We start from the raw sequence: 20643 nt of genomic DNA on the forward strand, positions 1-20643 counted from the left end.
GCTATGGCAGATCTCATATTTGGCTTGTGGCAAAAGACTTTTGAACTCATAGGAGAAACCAGGTAAATCAGACTGTCCCTACTTTAGTGTCCTGTGCAGTAGAAAAACTCAGGCTAAATCCCATATCTACTAAATGAGAACTTACATTTTCACAAAAACCCAATAGAATCCTGGATAAGTTTCCTAGGGTTATCACAACAAAGCAGCACAGACTAGATGCTGGTTTAGGTAACAAAATTTTCTCAAAGTTCTCGAGGCTGGAAGTCTGAGATCAAGGTGTTGGCAGGGTTCCTTCTAAAAGCTGTGAGGAGGGATTTGTTCCATGGTTCTCCCCCAGGCATGTAGCCAGGTTCCTGCTGTGTCTATACGTGGTCTTCCCTTTCTATTGTTCTATGTCCAAATTTTCTCTTCTTAAAAAGACAGCAGTTATACTGGATGAAAGTCCATCCTGCTGACCTCATTTAAACTTGATCACCTCTCTTAAGACCTTAAGGCCAAATACAGTCACTTCCTGAGGTACTACAAACTAGGACTTCAATATATGAATGCTGGGGGACAGAACTAAGCCCACAGGGATTCATATGTACATTAATGTTTGAGAAACACACTTGCTCAACCCTTACCTTCTCTTCCAAGACTCATGCTCATTAATTATTGGGCTCCAAACTAGCCTTTTGCTTTAGAATAAAGGATAATGTTCTGATATATTTGGAGTCAAGTCCTTGAGATCTACTCTCAAAGGCCTCATCAATATTTGTTCTGACCAACAATTCCACTACGAGACACTCTACATACAGAGGCTCTCTGAAGATAAATGGCATTCAATCATTACTATAGTTTGAGCATTCCCTCTCTGAAATCTGAGATTCTCCAAATTTCAAAACTTTTAAAGCACCAACATGGTACCAAAAATCTGATGATTCAATGTATATAAAAACTGTTTCATTCATAAAATTATTATAAAATATCATATTAAATTACCTTTAAGCTGTGTCTATAAGACTTTCATGAAACAATTGATTTTCATTTTCAGACCTGTGTCCCATTCACAAGACACTTTGTTGCATATAAAAAAGTATTCTAAAATCAGAAAAATATCTGAAATTCTTAAGATTTCTGAAAGATAGAATTTCAGATAAGGAATATTCAACATGTAATAATCCTAAATTGGAAACTCTTCCAATGCTTTTAGGTGGATAGACTTGAGCTCAGCTAGAAACCACACAGGGACCTATTGCTCAGGGCTCATAATGGCAAGTTGGGTCATTGAGATTTTCACAGCAACACAAAGTAACCATACTCAGCTTTTTCCTACATGGGGCAGCTCTATGACCTGGTAGAATATTTAAGAGCTGAGGCCTGCTTGGAGAAAGTTAGGTTATTGGGGTCATGCCATCCAAGGGGATAGTGGAAATCCACCCCCTTTCTTCTATTTCCCACTATCATGAAGTTAATCACTTTCCTTCCCCATGTATTCCAGCAAAGCACCTAGTGAGAGTTAGAGCATGGCCTGCTCCCCCAGGCCCTCTGTGGTCCTCCACCTCTGCTTCCTCAGGCCTGCACTGGCTGGCTCAGGCCTTGAAGGACCCTCAATTCTCCCCTCATCTGGATGACCTGATGGTGGTGAAGACCTATGGGACCTAGCAACCTGGACTGCCAGTCTACTGCCCCAATCCTGCCCTTCCCAACCTAAGCCAGTGCTGAGAACTTGGAGCCTATGGGTGGTGTCAAGTGTGTGATGTGGGGTGGCATGGCATGCCATGGCATTGCATGACGTGATGTTGTGTGACATGTTACATAGTGGAAAAATATTTTAACCCTGGGAAAATTTATAACTCACCCAGAGATGAGGAAGTAACCAGAACTCATTTAGTTAAAAATTTGGTGTTCAAAAACTCAGTAGTAAAATAAATACTAACCCAACTTAAAACTAGGCAAAAGCATTTGCATGGGCATTTCATTGAGAAAGATATTTAATAGATCAATAAGCACATGAGAAGAAGCTCATTCAACATCATGACAAATCAGGGAAATACAATTGTGAAAGCTTTAATGAAACATCTCATCACGTCCACTAGAATAGCAACAATCAGACAATAGACATGGAGAAACTAAAACTCTCATTGCTAGTGGGCATTTAAATGTGTGCAGTAGCTTTGCAAATTAGTTTGGTAGTTCCACCAGAAGTAAATACAGAGTTATCATATGAACAAGAAATTTCAGAGTTAGGTCTATATTCAAGATAAATTCAAGAAAATATGTCTACAAAAAATTGTACACAAATGTTCATAACAACATTATTCTTAACAGATAGATGATGAAAACAACCTGATGGCCTACCAATTGATGAATTTAAAAATAAACATACATACACTCAATATTATTATGGATATTTTTCCAACACAAAAAGAGATAAATGCCCATACCTTGAACCAACAAGGATGAACCTTGAAAACATCAGGTTAGTGAAAGAAGGCAGTAACAAAATACCTCATATTATATTATTTCTTATATGAAATACTCTCAATAGGCCAATATATAGAGAACAAAATGGATTAGTGGTTGCCAGAGATTGGCAGGGAGAAAGGAGGGACTGGAGAATAATTATAAATGAGTATCCCATTTCTTTTTGAAGTGATGTAAATGTTCTGGACTCAGATAATGGTGACAGTTGTACAGCTCTGTGAATATTCTGAATTGTAGGATTTAAAGGGGTGAATACTGTTAAACCATAATTTTGAGATGGAGAGATCTCTGAAATATATAGGTTTATCAAGCTGTGCATGTTGCTAGCCTGGTTCTATGGCAAATTCCCTAAATCACTAGCAGCATTACCATGTAGCAGCTTGAAAAATGTCCACTGGATCTATTTTGTCATAAAAACTCAGGATATTTTGTTTTAAAAATTCAGGCAGCAGGAGGTGCAGATTACTTTCACTAAGTGTACAATGGATAGAGAGAAGAGGGATATGACCTGGGATAGGAAGAGAGTCAGCAGAGACATGTTTCTGTAAGCTCTTGGTTGGTTGAGTCAATAAGCAGAATAAAATTGTCTTGATGGCTGATCTTAAAAATATGGGAAAAAAATAAGCTGCAGTTGTTTTTTTCTTTGTTGAGTTAGCTTGAAACTATCAGTTAAACTCTTATCTTTTCTTTCCTCCATCCTGCTGGCAACTGAATTTAGAATGTCTCAGATTCCTTCTCTTATCAATATTATGGTATGCATATTCATCTTTTAACAAGCATTATTTATCTGTTTATTTTCATGTGTATTCATTTATTTATTTTTTGTATACAGAAATTAAAGCCAGGGACACCTAACCACTGAACCACCTACCCAGATATTTTTATTTTTAATTGAGACAGGGTCTTGCTAATTTGCTGAAACTAGGTTTGAACTCTGGACACTCCTACCTCTGCCTCCCTAGTTGCTGGGATTACAAGCATGTGCCAAGGAATAAAAATTTTTATTAAAAAAATTTTTTTATTAAAAAAAAAAAAAGGTGTTCTGGCATGTAGGGTGCAAAGTTTATGGAAGCCCTCATTCTTGGGCCTAAGAAAATGGCCTGTTAAATATTTGCCTCACCATAATTCAGGCACTCAGGAGAGAAAACTAATTTTTATTAATTTGAAAACAGACAGGTATCTGCTGATGGACAAACTTTTAAGAAAAGTTCCCTGCTTCAGAGGAAGAGACATTTGATCTGTTCTCTTTCTTGGGACCACATGTCAACATAAAGTATTTCCAATTGCTTGAAGCTGGTATAAAGAAGGATGGGGAAGAGTGTGGACCTTGGATGACATGAACTCCTAAACCAATGTGCTCCAGGTGGTCCCTGCCTCAGAACCTGCTGATGGACACACTTGAGATCCTGAGCCATTTTGATTCAGTCTCTGTTTCTGTCACATGGTCAATGAGGAGTAGGTCTGCTTATAAACCAGTTCCACAGCCTAAGCACCAGAAGTTGGAAAAGAGATCAGCTGCTCAGATTTAGGACACTGTGTTCTCTATGAGAGAGCTGCACTGGTAAAAATGAGTGGTGGAGAAACTGGAAAACAAAGTTGATATTTTTATTTTTGTGGTGCTGGGGATTTAGCCAGGGTCTTGTGCATATGAGGCAAGCACATTAAAACTAAGTTATATACACAGCCCATGGAAACAACATTTTAAAAAAGATTGTTTTTAAATAATTTTGAGTGCATAGTAATTATGCAAAAAAGTTGTTTAATAGTAGCAATTTCATACATGCATGTAAAGTACTCTAACTGAATCCACCCTACCTGTAATACTCTCTTGTCCCCGCTTGTACTTTCCCTCACCCCTTATCTTCCCTATTAGTCCATCTTCTACTTTCATGTCATTTTATATTATTCTCTAGATTCCACATATGAAAGAAAACATGAGATACTTGTTTTTCTGAAACTTGTTTTGCATAACATGATGTTTTACAGTTGCATTTGTTTTCCTGCAAATTACATTTCCTTCCTTTTTATGGCTAAATAAATACTGTACATATATACTTACCACATTTTTTTATTTTGATGAATTTATCTGTTAATGGGCACCTAGGCTGATTACATAACTTGGCTTTTGTGAACAGTGCTGGGACAAACTTGGGTATGCCGCTGTCTCTCTACTATGCTGACTTTGTTTCCTTTGCATGGACACAGAGAAGAGTGGTATAACTGGATCATGTGGTAGGTTTCCTGAGGAAACTCCTTACCATTTTCCACAATGATGGGGCTAATTTACGTTCCCACCAACAACATATAAGGAAAAGGAACACATTCCATTTAGCTGAATCTCTCATTTGTATCAGGCAGGAGGCTCAGAATACAGACCTATAGAACTTTTCTCCCCTAAAATTTCAGCCTGTCATTCTGTCTTTGCTTTCTGGAAGTAGGGAAGCTCAGATTTGTAGGCTCTGTGTCCTTCCCCAGTCCCCACTGTGTTTTTCCCAGGGGACTTTGCAGACTGCCTTTGGTTGTCAGTTTCAGAGTGCTTTCACTTTCAGAATCCTCTAGAAAACATGCTGTGTGCAACTCCACCCCAGTGTCTCCCTTGGTGTTCCAGTGCAAACCAGTGTGACAGATGCCAGGCTAGGGGAACAAGAACAGGGGGATTAGTGACCTGACCCAAGTCACACTGGATTTCTTTCTTGGGGCAGTGAATGCTGATTGGAAGGCAGGAATTCCCACAGCCAAACAGGCCTGATAAAAGGCCTCTGGGAGTGCAGAGGCCCCAGAGGCACAGCTGTGGATCCTGGTCCTGTGATTCAGAAGTCAGCACAAGGCTAGCAACACTGAGACCTGAGGGAGAGACTGTGTGGAAGGTGGCAGGTGAGGACTTCTCTGTGCAGGGGCTGAAGTGACAGTGGACCAAGGCAAGTTTTAGAAACCCCAGGCCACTACTGGGAGAAGGGATGCCAGAGGCTGAGATGAGAAAAGACAATGTAAAAAGTCAACATAATTGCTTTGTTTAGAAACAGCTTCTTGGGAGATCATGGGGGTCAATGGTGCAGGAGGACCCTGCTTAGGGCAAGTCCCAGAGAAGGGCAGCATGATTTCATGAAGACAAAGATGCTGCACAGCCTCCTGGCTTCTCTGCTTGCCTCTTTTCTGCCCCTCTCTGGCCCTGACCCTCACCATGTTGGGTGTTCATGCTCCAACACAGCTCCCACCTACTGGCCCTATTTCCTCACCTCTCCTCTCTCCTGAGGGAGTCATGGAATAACTTCTGCCTTACCTTTCACTGTGCTTTTAAAATCTCCAGTATCCAGTTCAAAACCAGTGCACCCTTTATTTATCTGAGATTTCCCCCTAATTGATGGAGCTCTTGCTGTTTCCTGAGCATACTTGCAGGTGCTTAGAATCAGGATGCCAGGCACCTTTCCTGCAGACAGAGGCCAGTCTTGTGGGTCCAACAATGGATGAGACAAGGAACTACAATTAGCAGTGATGAGTCAGGGTGGGGAGGAGGGAGCTCTAGACTAGGACATCAGAGGCCTCCTGGTGCTGAGCCTAGGACAGAAGAATGAGTGATTGGAGCCTGGTGACACAGATGTTGTAGGGAGCCTTTGAAGTTGGATATCAGTGTTTGCCAAAGCTCAGAGGCGATTGGGGGAATCAGGGTGGGTAAAGGCGACTGGGGGAATCAGGGTGGGTAAAGGTGGAGACTGTGAGAGAGGAGGACTGCAGCCAGGAATGGGGCCATGCAGGTGGGATGCCATTTACAAAACACATTTTGAGCTTCTCCCTAGGGCCACTGGAGATTTAAGGTTGGGGTCACAGGATCAAGATAGCACTTCCCTTTCAGTATTCTGTGTGTCTATCCATCTGGGTACCTGATTGGGGGAGCCCATGTTCTGAGGCTCCCCAGCCCACTTGATTTGCATTTTAGTGAGCAGGGGCTGATGGTACTGGGGATCTCAGGGTCAGGGAGATCAGAGGTTCTGGAGAGGAGCCAGGTGGTTCAGACTAGGCACAGGATCACAGGGGCTGGAGAAGTGAAGTGGGGTAGAATTATTTGGGAGGGGGCTGAAGGCAGGCTTGGGCATGGATTTGGGGGGATCTTTGAGAAATGGGATTTTGTCAGGGTGGTTTTCCAGGATCTAAGGCCTGCCCTCACCACTGCATAGAGCTTCCCCATGGTGTTTACACTCCACTGTCTCTGGCTACAAGTAGCACCTCCTTGCTCTTGCTTTGACTACTCACTCTTCTTTCTTTGACCTGTCAACTTCTGTTCTCCTATGCATGCTTTTCTGCTCTTCCTTTCCTTGCCAGTTTGATGTTCTACAAAGACCAGCCCCTTCCTCACATGTCTAATCCACTCCCATGGCTTTCCCTGATACTCAGAAATTTTCTGAATTCACAGGAAAAATGAAAGGCAAGCAGAGACCACACACAGTGTCCTCAGCCCCATTTCATTGTGTTTCTCTGTCTTCTTTGCCCCCAGACCCTGCATCATGAATTCTCTTTTCGAAGCAAATGGCACCTTTGCCATCCAGGTTTTGAAGATGCTGTGTCAAGACAGACCTTCACAAAATGTGTTTTTTTCTCCCCTGAGCATCTCCTCTGCCTTGGGCATGGTCCTCCTGGGAGCAAAGGGGAACACCAAGGTCCAGATAGCTCGGGTAAGCTCACCTGTCACCTAGGACAAGGGACTGGCCTGCAATGCTTCTCTCCTATCCCCTCCTTGAGTTTTTCCATAACTGTTGAGGAAGGAGGGGTGAGCCTGGACCATTTCAGGGAGGGGATACAGAATGAAGAGAGGTGAGAGTTTCCTCCAGTGAGATGTTGTGGGGGTTGCTTGCAGGGGTTACTGTGTAATCTCTTTTTCATTTATAACTTTTCTTGTGAGTATTGAAATTTTTTTTCTTAAAATTGGTGATTTCTGTCTATGTTGGGTAGATAAGTGTGCTTTCTTTGAAAAAATCAATTCTTGGACTCGTGAGCATTTTGTGTTTTTCCCTAAATTCCTTAGGATTTTTTCCTCCCTTTTCTAACATTGTACATTGAGAGTTTTGTTATATAATTATTTCCTTTGTAACATTAAAATAATTAATGTTGTTTAACTATTTTTTATGTAATTATTTGGTTTGGTAATATAACATTCATTTTATTTTCTAAATTATAAGTCACATATTTAAATATTATATTAAATATTTACTTAGAATCATTCTTTAGAAGAGAAGAAACATTTTTAGTGTTTACCTTATTGAGAATCTTCAAGGTCAGTGTGAAAACTCTTTTCAACTGCTGCTTCTGGTAGGAAGAATTTACGGATGTCTCTCCAGGTACAGCCACTTCAGAACCTCCTTCTTCTGCTGCAGTCTAGTTAGAGAGAGGAGCCTTCCAGTGACACCAAGACAAAAATGGACATCCTACTAAAGGCTGCGGGGCACCTCTATAGTGAAAACAATATGTGGGTTGTAGAGAGAACCTGAACCATGCAAGGACTCATTGACTTCATCAAGAAGTTCCTTAAACTTGTGGCCTTGGACAGTTGTTTCCTTATGGGAATCAGTCCTTTGCCCCTCCCCCAGATGAGGGATGTTTGGGCAGTGGTGGTAAACTGGTCCTACAGTACTGCAAGTCTCAGGCCTGGGCATGAGCCACAGAGGAAAAACAACTTGCTACTCAAAATGGCTTTTCACAGAGGAAATGGCTCCAAAAAGTTCTAATGCTCATTGTGACAAAAGACTTAACAGATATGAACTACTCAGCATGTGTCCACTGTGACTCATGTTTATGCATAAGAAAACATCTATAGAGTGAATAGACTAACAAAAATATGATTTGTGTTAATACATAAATCTTTGTAAAGATTGCCATTACATTATTCCTGTTGCTCCTGCCTATTACTACTATTGTTTCAGATCTGCCTTCAAGGTTGAAAAGATGGAAACTTCATAAACCTCCATTACCAATTTTCAAAACAATTCAATTGTTTACTGGTAGAATTGGTACTCTGCCAATTTCTTTCATGGTAAAAATTAATTTACTAAGAGGTTTTTCTTTTTGTTTTTAACTTATTCAGTAAATTTGAGTTTGTGTGGGATATAATGTTTACATTTTTTTTCTGTTGAATTACCTTGTGAAACCAAGTCACATTGACCTCTTAGCTGAATACCTTATATAGTCCAGTAGAGGGCAGCTCAGCTGGTACAAAAGTGTTTGGCAATTTGGTTGTACATCATTGCCTGGTGATAAGACTTTACTTGATAATTTGTGGCTAATATCTATCCAAGTTAGCAAGTATGTTGACCAACTGGAAGACTGAGGAAATATATGTAGCTTAAATTTAATTATGTTGGGAAATGAAAGTCATTTTTTATAGCTGTTTTTCAGTGTACTTTCATTTAAGATTGAGTCCAAAGTTGTGCTGCTATATGTCTCTTGTTTAAACAATGTCAAAAGGACTTGCTGAGAAAACCTAAAAAAAAAAAAAAAAAAAAAAAAAAAAAAAAAGACAACATGTTAATTATTTCATTATCACATATGGGAGTTATTTCCTTAGAAACTGTTTTCAATAATTAGTAATTAGGTTAGCTTCCATGTTGTTGGCATTTTAGTTGTAGTGTTGCTGATTTTTAGTTTCCTACACTGAAGTCATTGAATATAAATTGTGTCATTTGCATACTTCAGAATCAAATGAAACTCTTCTTGTGACCTAATATGACACCGTTGTATTATAAAGTATCATATAATACACATATATTATCTCTTTCTAGGATACTGTTTAAGAACAGATTTATTCTTATTAATTATATTGCTCATTTTATACATTTATTTTCTTTTAAATATTATCATGCTGATTGCATTCCTGTCCAATTTTTTCTTGGATTTTTAGTGTTTTTAACTGCATCTTTTGTTGAAAATAAATTATTGAGGCAAGTTATTCTCTATTTCTGACACATTTATGGTGTCTGTGGGATACAGGACTTAAGAATAGTCCCTTTTATGAACCTTTCTTGCCCCTTTTATTTATTTATTTTTTATTGCTCATCTCTAAACTATGCAGAGAGCTCTGTGCAGGTACAAGAGCCATATCTTTTATTCACCAGCTTCCTGGCCCCTCTCTCCACCTATCCACCAGTGTAACTTCTCAATTAGAATCAACTTTCTTTCAAAAGAAAAATTTATTCAGTATATTAGAAAAAAAATTGCTTGCAAATTCTTGTTGAGACCAAGATCAAAATTGACAGAGTTTTGCTGATTTCCTTCACAGGCAATGTCTTTAAAGATACAGGAAGACATCCATAAGGGCTTCCAAATGCTTCTCACCCAAGTGAACAAGCCTGGCTCAAAGTACTTGCTTACAACAGCCAATAGGCTCTTTGGAGAGAAGACCTGTGATTTCCTCTTTGTAAGTTGAATCAGCAGAACAATAAAAGTTATATTAAAATACCTGGTGATATACAACCCTAAGCGAGACTCTAGAGACCAGGCAGGATGGCATATTTGGGAGGCTGTGGCAAGAGGATGGAGAGTCAGAGGCCATCTTGGGCAACCTGGTGACACCCTTGTCTCAAGAACAGAATTAATTGCCTTGGGACATAGCTCAGTGGTACAGCATTTGCCTAGCATGCTCAAGGCCCTGAGCTCAAACCCCAGTACTGCAAAAACAAGAAGAAAATAAACAATATTCTAGAGAATTTGAGAAACTTACAGTAAACTATTTTTTTAATAAAGACCCCAAATTCTATAACTTGTGTTATTTCAATATTGGCAATGTCTCAAATTTTATTTATTATTTCTGGTTATTCAGGGCTCTGGAAATATCTCTTTATAAACTATAATGTTTCATATCAAGTAGTTTAAGATTTGACCATGATTTTAATTTTAAGAACAGTCTAAAACTAGTTTTCAGAATTTTTTGAAGCTCACTGTCATTCTATGGCCAGCATCTGAACTTTTTCTCTCCCAAGACATTTAAGGAGTCCTGTCTTCAGTCCTACAACATGGAGCTGGAGCTGCTGTCCTTTGCCAGAGCTATAGAGAAGTCCAGGAAGCATATAAATTGTTGGGTCTCAAAAGAGATGAAAGGTCAGAATTAGAAACTATTTCACTCTCCTCCCACCCAACTCTGTTCTCTCTCCTCTCTCCTCTACCTCTCCTCTTCACTGCTAATGTCACTGGTGTTGCAGAACCATCAGAGCAAAGATGCCTGGCTGAGCCTCTTGGTGTGTGTGAAGTGACTCACAGAAGATCTGATCAATGCTCAGGTTTCCAAAACCAGAGAATTAATGCTGTCTGTTCTCCTAGGACAGGAGTGACTGATACAAGTGTCAACAGAAACTTGTAGGACAGATTTCCCATATAATAATTTACTTGACACTGGCCTGTATTGTTCACATGGCAGGTGACTGTTGGCTGTGGGAACAGATCAATGGCCAGATCTTCCCAAGTCATGCCCTTGGCCCTCCTCTTCATGGAGTCAGTTTGGACTTCATTCCTCCCACTTTTACATGTTAGGGTGACTTCTCCTATTTCTTCTTTCCTATCTCTCACTTAAGCACCCTTCATCAGACTTGAGAAGCCTAGACTTGATTAGTCAGCTACAGAGCCTCTCTCAGGGCTGATCCATTCCACAGACTAAAAACACCTTCCATGCAGGGTTAAAACTTACTCATTTCTGTTTCAAAGTGTGACAAGTTCTAATCTGGGTCCTCAAGATCAATGATGGTTTGATGTTGAAATCATTCAGATAATTTATGCACCACTAGGAACATGCTTATTTCTGCTAACAAATGAGACCATAAAAAATAGAGGTAGTCCTTTCCACTGTTTATTCATGGAATCTTTATTTCTTGTATCCTTCTTAGGCAGCAAATTAGCAGGGATGCTCTTAGTTTTTTGGAAACATACCACTTGGTATCCAAGTTAAAAAGGACATACCTTCAACTACCCAAATCATCATCTGTCCCAGGGATTCCAGGTGCCAGGAGAGTGCAATCATAATCTCTCTTCTGTAGTTTCCAGAAACTCCTCCTAGGTTCCTGGTCTGGAGCTATTCAATTCTATCTGCCCCAGGAATGTGGCAGGTAGCTGTACAATGTTAGAACTGGGTCTGACCACAGAGCCTTAGACCTGACACTGCTCTTACCCACAGCAGGTAATGTCAGCTCCTACCCAGCCCCTCTCTCCTTTGCTGCTTGTCTTCTTCTCCAACCTGGTGTCAAGTTTCTGCTTTGTCCCAACCTGCTTTCCTCCAGTGACTTAGAAGTCTTTCACCATCTTCAACTTGGTGGCTCTTCCAGTGCCCGTCGTCATAAATACCACTCATAGCTGGGATTTTTAACTTTTATATGTATGATCCAAACTCAGCACATTTGAAACCAGAATGTTTGGATCTCCAAGACATCATGTCATGATTATTCACTAATGATTCATAAAAAGCAACTGAAAGTGTTTGTGCTTGTCTTGAAAGGTAAAATCCCAGAAGTGCTACCAAAGAACTCAATTGATGAGCAGGCCAGGCTGGTTCTTGTCAATGCCATCTACTTCAAAGGAACATGGGATGAGCCATTTAACAAATCATGTGTATGCAAAATGCCTTTCATAATAAACAAGGTAGGGAGAGACTTTCAAAAATTATGCTAGTCTGATGAAGAAATCGAATAGAAAATTTAATTTTGTAAAGGCATAAATAGTTAATAATAATTTCAAACTTATCATCCCTCTTAATGAATTTTAATCTTAGTGGAAAAATGATTTGAACAAATAATACTTGCTCTCTATTATGGTTTACAACCTATTAGCATTCTAACTGCCTCTAATGAAATCTCCTAAATGTATTGGTTTAATCTCATTCTGGAAACAAAGATCTTCCTATTGACATAAGCTGCTTAGATAAAAAGCTAAAAGAGGTGATATATGTATATGTGGATGTATATGAATGACACAATGGAGAATGCAAAGAAGGAATGTGACAACACATTTCTTGAATCAGAATTTTTTAAAAATGTTTTCTCGCAATGAGAGATCAACCTCAGGTCTTGTGCATGTTAACCAAGTTCTGTGCCCCCGAGCTACTTCCCAGATTTTCCATCTATTACTTTTTAAATTGAAGTAATCTCTCATTTGAATTGTTGTTAATCATAACTTATTACTGATTCAGAATCTGCAACTTTATACCATTAAAAATGAGTGGCAAAGGCCTTACTCAACTGTGAGCTATAACTTTATTAAAACAGATATTAGACTAGTTTGCTAAATTCTCTAATCCTTTAAAATACAGTGTAATACAATAAGGAAGCTTGTATGCAGTAACCTCCTCCCCTCTTTATAAGGCATGTTTATGATAACAATTTATTAATTTCTAGCAGTGCTAGATCACACTAGAGTTGAGAGTTTTCTTTCTCTTTTCATACAGTTTTAAATTGTGTGCTCATGTGGTCATTCCCCTCAGGAGGAGACAAGGCCAGTGGAGATGATGTGGCAGAAAGCCAATTTTAACTTCATCTACATCAGTGAGGCCCAGACACAGGTGTTGGAGCTGCCCTATGCTGGCAAGGAGCTGAGCATGATCATCCTGCTCCCAGATGAGGACGTGGACCTCAGTGTGGTGAGTCAGGAGGGGCTGCACTCCTTTGAACTCAGAATTTCAGTGGGAAGAATTGGGTACACCCTGTGCCTTTCTTTACAGTATCTCCAACCCTAAAGCCCAAATGGCCCAGCCCTGTCCTCCTTGCTTCCTTGTGATATGATTCTTATAGAAAGAGAGCCAACCGTCCTCTCAATGGTGGCAGTGCACTGTGATGACCTAAAGGGTCTCTGTGAGCAGAGCAGCTCCCATGGGCTTTCCCTCCCTCCAGGTCCCTAACTGTGAGGATGAGTTTCCACAAACAGTGCCACATTCCACTTTAGGGAGATGTCCCTGTCCTGGAGAGGCTCACACTGAGATCTCTTCCAATCTCTTGTGCTTACCAGCAATGGTTCATTGTGTTAAAACTAAGCTTCATTCAAACCAACAAATACCACATGAAATGCACCACTGACTAGGCATAAATGTTTTTCAGAAATAAATATGTTTTGCTAGTGGATGGATAAGGAGGGGCAGCCACAGGGAAATCACATATGGGATAGCATGTGGGGTGGTGGACAAGTCAGAGTCCTCACAAGTTTCTGGGCAGCTGAAGGCACTGCTCATCTTGTGTGGATGTTCATGGAAATGTCTGAGTGTCCGTCGATACCCACCATAGTCTGACTATGAACCTGTGATTCTGGTCTTTCAGGTGGAAAATAGCCTTACTTTTGAGAAATTCCTAGACTGGACCGAGGCAGCCTCTTTGCAGAATATTGAAGTGAAAGTTTTAATTCCAAGATTTAAACTGCAGGGGGATTACATCATGGAGTCTGTGCTTCAGCGTCTGGGAATGGTTGATGTCTTCCAAGAGGGCCAGGCTGACTTGTCTGCAATGTCAACTGAGACAGACCTGTGTCTGTCCAAGTTTGTGCACAAGAGTGTCTTGGAAATAAATGAGGAAGGCACTGAGGCTGTGGCGGGCTTAGACATATACAATGAAGAATTCAGCTTTTCATATTTTCCATTTTTCCATGCTGACCACCCCTTCCTTTTCTTCATCAGGCATAATGAAACCAACACTCTTCTATTCTGTGGCAGGTTCTCATGTCCCTGAGGGTTGTAATTCCTCTCCATGGGGAATTTCCCTCTTCCATGTCCCCAAGTTCCCACTACAGTTCATAAGGATGGGCCTTTAGGTGAACACCAAGTAGGAAGATGAGGGCAGGGTCCTAAGCCTTCTGAACAACTTGCCAGTGTGATCTCATGATGCACACACTCAGCTGTCCCCACACTGCCCACTGATTGTACCACAGAACCAGGTCATGGCCAATAGGCTGTCCTGATTCCCTGTTGTATTAGGATGAGTGCAGTACAAATGCCTAGGACAGCTTGCAAACTTTCCCCAGATGGCCCCAAACACATTTCCCAGTCATCCCACATGCAATTCCTTCTACTTATCCTGTGCTTTCCTGTATTTTAAACTTGTCACACACCTGCCTTAGCTGAATGCCACAATAGTAATAAATGCTGGTATATACTGTTACTATTATTCAAGTTTAAAGAACAACAAGTTTTAGTCTGGAGGTGTGTCTCAGTGGTAGAGCACTTGCCTAGCATATGTGAAACATTAGGTTTGACCCTGAGCACCACATAAAAATTAAAATAAATAAAATAAAGACATTGTGTTTATCTACAATGAAAAAAAAACACTTTAATACACATTTTAGTTTTGTCTATCTTTGGCATTCACCCTTCATCATTCAGCACATATATGCTAAGAATTGTAATAGATAATAGGGACACAACAGGACAGAGTCATGGTCCTTTGATATCTGCTCTTTAATGTGTGTTCCCAATTTATATAGAGTTTATGACAACCAGATTGGACAGTTGAATAGCTTTGAAGTGCCATATACCCCCCTTTGCAGCTAGGACACCTTGCCTGGCGGTATTGCATTTCTCTACCTCCAGCCCAAAGAGTTAAAAGCCATTAGCCCTTAATGTTCAGTTCAACTGTCATCTTCTTCAAGACGTTACATCTTTGAACTTTCACAATAACTGCCCATGATAGTTGCATTGCTTATTTATTAATCATTTTTATTATTAACCTTTTGACTAGGCCTTAAAGTCTCCAGGATTTGTGATTATATTCTACTTATCTTCATGTTATAGTGCACTAATAAATAATTTGATCATATAACCACTGTAGTGTTTTTTAGTTGTTGAATATCACCAAGTTTGTTGTTTCTTTTAGACATTTTTATCCCAATGACATTCACATGTACACAGTCCAGTGCCATCTAATACATGGCTCAAAGATGTTGTGCAACCATAAGGTTTACTGTGTACCCAAAGGTTTTCATTGCCTCCAAGAAAAACCCATGTTCGCTAAGCAGTGAATTCTCATCCCCTCCTCCCTCTAGCACCTGGCAACCATGAATCTGCTTTTTTGTGTCCATGGATTTACCTGTTCTCCATATTTCATGTAAATTGGATCATAAAATATATTACCTTTTGTGTCTGGCTTCTTCACTTAGTGTGATGTGTTCTAGGTTGAGTCTTAATGTGGCATGTATCAGTATTTTATTCCTTTTTATGACTGAATAATATTCCAGTACCTGAATATGACACAATTGTTTTATTCACTCATCCATTGATGCAAATTTGGATTTTTATTCCCTTGTGGTTGTTTTTAATAGTCCTGCTATGAAACTGCACGTATGTGAATTTGCTTAAATAACTATTTACACTGTTCTGTGTATATACAGATTTAGGAATAGAATTGTTGTTCATAAGATAATTTTATTTAACTTTTTGAAGACTCACCAACCACAGTGGCTGAACCATGTCACATCCCTACGATCAATGTATGAGATTCCAATTTCTCTGTATACCTTTATTTAAAAATCGCGAACACACTAATGGTGATTCTTTCCATGGTGTCAGATGCTCTGCCTCATCCGTGGTCCAGTGCCCTGGAGCTGGCCAACCATGGATGGAGACTCTGCAACAGTGAGCCAAAAGGAAATCTCCTTCTCCTGGTCATTCTGGTGAGATGATTTGGCTACAGCAATGAAGAGCTGAATAACATAAAGGCCCACAGCTGATTGAAAAATGCCTAGAATAAGTGGTCCAGCTACATTCCTGCTAGAGGTAGACCTCTCTCTGGTGTTCAGAATTGATAGTTTTCCATTGATTTTAGGATAAAGATTAAGCTCCCTTTTGAGAGCTCACCAGGTAGTTCCTGATATAACCTTTTCTCCTGTCCCTCTTTGCTATTTCTCAATGTCAATCCTTCACTCCAACCTTATAGAATTATTTGCAGTTTCTGACTATTCCACGCTCTGCCTTTTCTTTGGGGCTGTACAGTTATGACCAATGATAGTTAGCTTCCCATTACTGTGACAGAGTACTTGTGATAATCAACACAAAAGGAAGAACCACTTATCCTAGGTCACAGTTTCAGAGGTTTCAGGCTTGGTTGGCCTCTTTGGTTGCTCTTGGGCCTGTGTCAGAACAGTTCATCATGGTGGCAGTAAGTGATGGAGCAAAGATGCTCACTCACGGTGTCCTGAATATTCCATTCAAAGACACACCACCCATGGCTTAACTTCCTCCACTAGGCCCCACCTCCAAAAGTTCCCCCATCTCTCAGGAGCCCCTCAGGCTGGTGAATACACTTTCAACTCATGCACCTCTGGGCACATCCCAGATTCAAACTACAGTGCCATCTTCTTATAAAACCCTCCCTTGAGATGTGGCTCAAGCGGTAGCATGCATGCCTGGCATGTATGGGGTGCTGGGTTTGATCCTCAGCACCACATAAAAATAAAACAAATATGTTGTGTCCAACAAAAGCTAAAAAATAAATATTAAAAAATTCTCTCTCTCTCTCTCTCTCTCTCTCTCTCTCTCTCTCTAAAAAACAAACAACAACAACAAAAAACCTTCCTTTCCAGTAATCCTCTCCCACCACCTCCCTGCCCCACCCCCTCACTGGCTAAGCTTCACTGGTCCTTTCCAGGGTTAAAGACTCCCACTGTGTGCTTCATTATTTTGCAGTAGAAGTATTTAGCACAAGGCAGGGCAGGGGAGGTTGAGAGCAGCCTTATCCTATTATACACACAGGTCTTCTACAAAGGGCACTAAAGCATCCCAGCAGGTGGTAGCCATTTCCCATTGGCCAAATAGGGTGTGTTCCTCTGGTTCTCTGTGATAGAGAAGGAAGAGGTCCTGCAGGAGGGTGGCTGCTGGTTCCAATCTCCTTCCTCAGGGGCTTCTCTCTCCTTCCAGAGTGGTTAAGGCCTTTGCCTTGTTGGACAAAGTGTGGTCTCCAGGAGCCAGCAGGAGCGGTCACTGAGGGCCTGGTCTGCACGGCTCCACTCCCTAACATGTGGGTGAGCTCTTGGGCATCCACGCACCTTCTTGGACCCTGCAAGCCCTAGCAGGCCTCTGCAGAATGAGCGCCATCCATGCTCTTCCTGATACCTCCTGAAGCCAGGTCCTTAGCATCAGCTTTGGCTGGGATGGGCAGGAGTGTGCTAGGAGACCAGCAGCCCACAGGGTCCTGGGTCCTGGGTCAGACCAGTCTCTGCCACCATCAAGTTATCCAGGGAGGGTGGGGGAGGAAGGGGAGGAAGGGGGAGGGGGTGTCTTGCCCATCCTTCAGGGCCTTGGCCAGCCTCAGTTTCAGTCTCCCTTCCTTGTCCCTGCCCTGCTCACCCATCATGGCTGACTAGCTACTTAACACCCTAGTCCCTGGGCTTGTCTTTTCCGTTCACTGTTCTAGGCAACTGGCTCCTAAACCAGTAAAATCATCCCCCCCTCTTTACTGACTCCACTTTCTTCTCTTGCTTCCCAAGCTCTGTCTTTGTTCCTTTCATTAAGGACCTTCCTTCCCTCACCCCTGAGGAACCAGCTGGGGACTCCCATCACCTTTATCTACTGGTCTCTGTCTTAACTGCAGCTTCTGGTAAGTGGTAGTTCACATCCATTTACTTTCTTCAGAGCCTCTCTTCCTGTGCACTCTTCTGAGCCCAACACTGGCTCCCTCTTGCCCTTGGCGATGGTCTTCTAAGAACATTTTCTTTCATCCCCCACCCCCCTCATAATGAGCAGCTGGTTCTCAGATTCTAGGTTTCTCTTTACCCTTTTCTGATAAATCAGAGGCAGATAAAAGAACGTCTGGGCATTTGTAGGATCAGAGCCTACACCAAGTACTCTGGCAGAAGAAATTCTCTTTTCGGGGTCTTTCCACGGAAGGTCCTTTGATTTGCAGGGCCACATCCTTCCTTTATGTCATGTCACACTCTGAGATATTGGGATATCTTGTGTGTCCCTGATGTGACCTTGAAGTGCATTCTAGCTTAATGTCTTCATTTTTTGTGTTCTTATTTTAACATCACAACATTGTTTATTATGTAAACCTTTTAATACAACAAAAATACAGCAACATAATATATGGATGCAACTAAATACAGAATGGCAACTTTTTTTTTTTTTTCTTTAAGAGACCACGATGCCCAATGCTAGTAAAACAAAAAGACTCATTATAGGCAGAAACAGGTCGGTGATTAGCTTCACAATTTGCCTAGAAATGATCTATAAATGCATTTTCCACTGGCTACTTACAATAAAATATAAAGAGAGAGTTAAAGGAAAATTTCTTTGTTGGTTCCTATCATAAGAAAGGTGCTATATTCTATTTTAGCAGGGCCAGTATATGGAAAATAAGGAAATTAAATGTTATTACAAAAATGAAGCATTTAAGAGATTCTGGCTAAAGGGGGCACTAAATGAGAATAACATGTATGCAAAGAATCCAAAACAAAAAGCAGTTGTTACTAAAAAGCTCTTGGTGCATTGTGAGGATATTGGGTTTTTTTCCATGGGTATATTTATTTTTTATTTTTATTTTTTTATTTATTTATTGGTTGTTCAAAACATTATAAAGCTCTTGACATATCATATTTCATACATTAGATTCAAGATGGTTATGAACTCCCAATTTTACCCCAAATACAGATTGCAGAATCACATAGGTTACACATCCACATTTTTACATAATGCTCTATTAGTGATTGTTGTATTCAGCTACCTTTCCTATCCTCTACTATCCCCCCTCCCCTCCCCTCCCATCTTCTCTCCCTACCCCATCTACTATAATTCATTTCTCTCCTTGTTAATTTTCCCATTGCCTCACAACCTCTTATATGTAATTTTGTATAACAATGAGGGTCTCCCTCCATTACCATGCAATTTCCTTTTCTTCTCCCTTTCCCTCCCACCTCATGTATCTGTTTAGTGTTAATCTTTTCTTCCTGCTCTTCCTCCCTGCTCTGTTCTTAGTTGTTCTCATTATATCAAAGAAGACATTTGGTATTTGTTTTTTAGGGATTGGCTAGCTTCACTAAGCATAATCTGCTCTAATGCCATCCATTTCCCTGCAAATTCCATGATTTTGTCATTTTTAGTGCTGCGTAATACTCCATGGTGTATAAATGCCACATTTTTTTTTTATCCATTCATCTATTGAAGGGCAACTAGGTTGGTTCCACAGTCTAGCGATTGTGAATTGTGCTGCTATGAACATCGATGTAGCAGTATCCCTGTAGTACACTCTTTTAAGGTCTTCAGGGAATTGTCCGAGAAGGGCAATAGCTGGGTCAAATGGTGGTTCCATTCCCAGCTTTCCCAGGAATCTCCATACTGCTTTCCAGATTGGCCGTACCAGTTTGCAGTGCCACCAGCAATGTACAAGAGTACCCTTTTCCCCACATCCTCGCTAGCACTTGTTGTTGTTTGACTTCATAATGGCTGCCAATCTTACTGGAGTGAGATGGTATCTTAGGGTGGTTTAGATTTGCATTTCTCTGACTGCTAGAGATGGTGAGCATTTTTTCATGTACTTGTTGATTGATTGTATGTCCTCCTCTGAGAAGTGTCTGTTCAGGTCTTTGGCCCATTTGTTGATTGGGTTATTTGTTTTCTTATTGTTTAATTTTTTGAGTTCTTTGTATACTCTGGATATTAGGGCTCTATCTGAAGTGTGAGGAGTAAAAATTTGTTCCCATGATGTAGCCCATGTGTATTTTTAAATAATGGAAGTGTCAAAAATTAGGGTCAACTGTGTTAAGACTAAATTACATTATTGTATAGGCTGCAATGAACGGTACTGTATTATAATTATCCTAGAGAAGCATAGTTTGCATCATTCTATGGCAATTTATCCTTGATAAAAACCTTCTGGAGTCCCTTTATTTTGAAATATCCTGTAAACAATTAGACCACCAGAGCATGATTATACAACAGTACAATGTTCTATTGAATTACATTGAAAAGATCTTTTGAATAAAAAATTTCAAAAGGAAAAGAAAATATAGAAAGTTACTGTAACTTTCTAAGTACACAATCCACTATCCAATTCAAGCCATCTTAATCTCCATCAACAATAACAACAACAACAACAACAACAACAACAACAAATTTTTGTCTGCTGTTAAATCCATCATTCTGGATAAAAGTGGTACAAATTGGTCAAATGGAGCCCACAAACACTGATGTTCAAGCTGGCCTATTGGCAACTAACACATAACAGGAGGTCAATAGAGAGT

General features: G+C 40.4%; 1 protein-coding gene across 1 annotated transcript; it reads left to right on the top strand.

The window, feature by feature from the left end:
• Positions 1-5273: 5273 nt before the first annotated feature.
• LOC143400894 (serpin B9-like) lies at positions 5274-14144 on the top strand. Its single transcript, XM_076857857.1, has 7 exons — positions 5274-5340; positions 6956-7133; positions 9731-9868; positions 10431-10548; positions 11933-12075; positions 12914-13069; positions 13740-14144. The coding sequence occupies exons 2-7, from the start codon at positions 6966-6968 to the stop codon at positions 14142-14144; spliced, it is 1128 nt and encodes a 375-aa protein (XP_076713972.1). The 5' UTR covers positions 5274-5340; positions 6956-6965.
• Positions 14145-20643: the final 6499 nt, after the last annotated feature.

The sequence above is a fragment of the Callospermophilus lateralis genome, chromosome 6 (assembly GCF_048772815.1).
Source record: "Callospermophilus lateralis isolate mCalLat2 chromosome 6, mCalLat2.hap1, whole genome shotgun sequence".
Taxonomy (NCBI): domain Eukaryota; kingdom Metazoa; phylum Chordata; class Mammalia; order Rodentia; family Sciuridae; genus Callospermophilus; species Callospermophilus lateralis.

What these genes read in the sequence shown, in the direction of transcription:
- LOC143400894 (XM_076857857.1), top strand. Translation starts at nt 6,966, where the DNA reads ATGAATTCTCTTTTCGAAGCAAATGGCACCTTTGCCATCCAGGTTTTG. An exon ending in AGACCTGTGATTTCCTCTTT is followed by an intron (nt 9,869 to 10,430) that starts GTAAGTTGAATC and finishes TTCTCTCCCAAG; the next exon opens with ACATTTAAGGAGTCCTGTCT. An exon ending in TGCCTTTCATAATAAACAAG is followed by an intron (nt 12,076 to 12,913) that starts GTAGGGAGAGAC and finishes CATTCCCCTCAG; the next exon opens with GAGGAGACAAGGCCAGTGGA.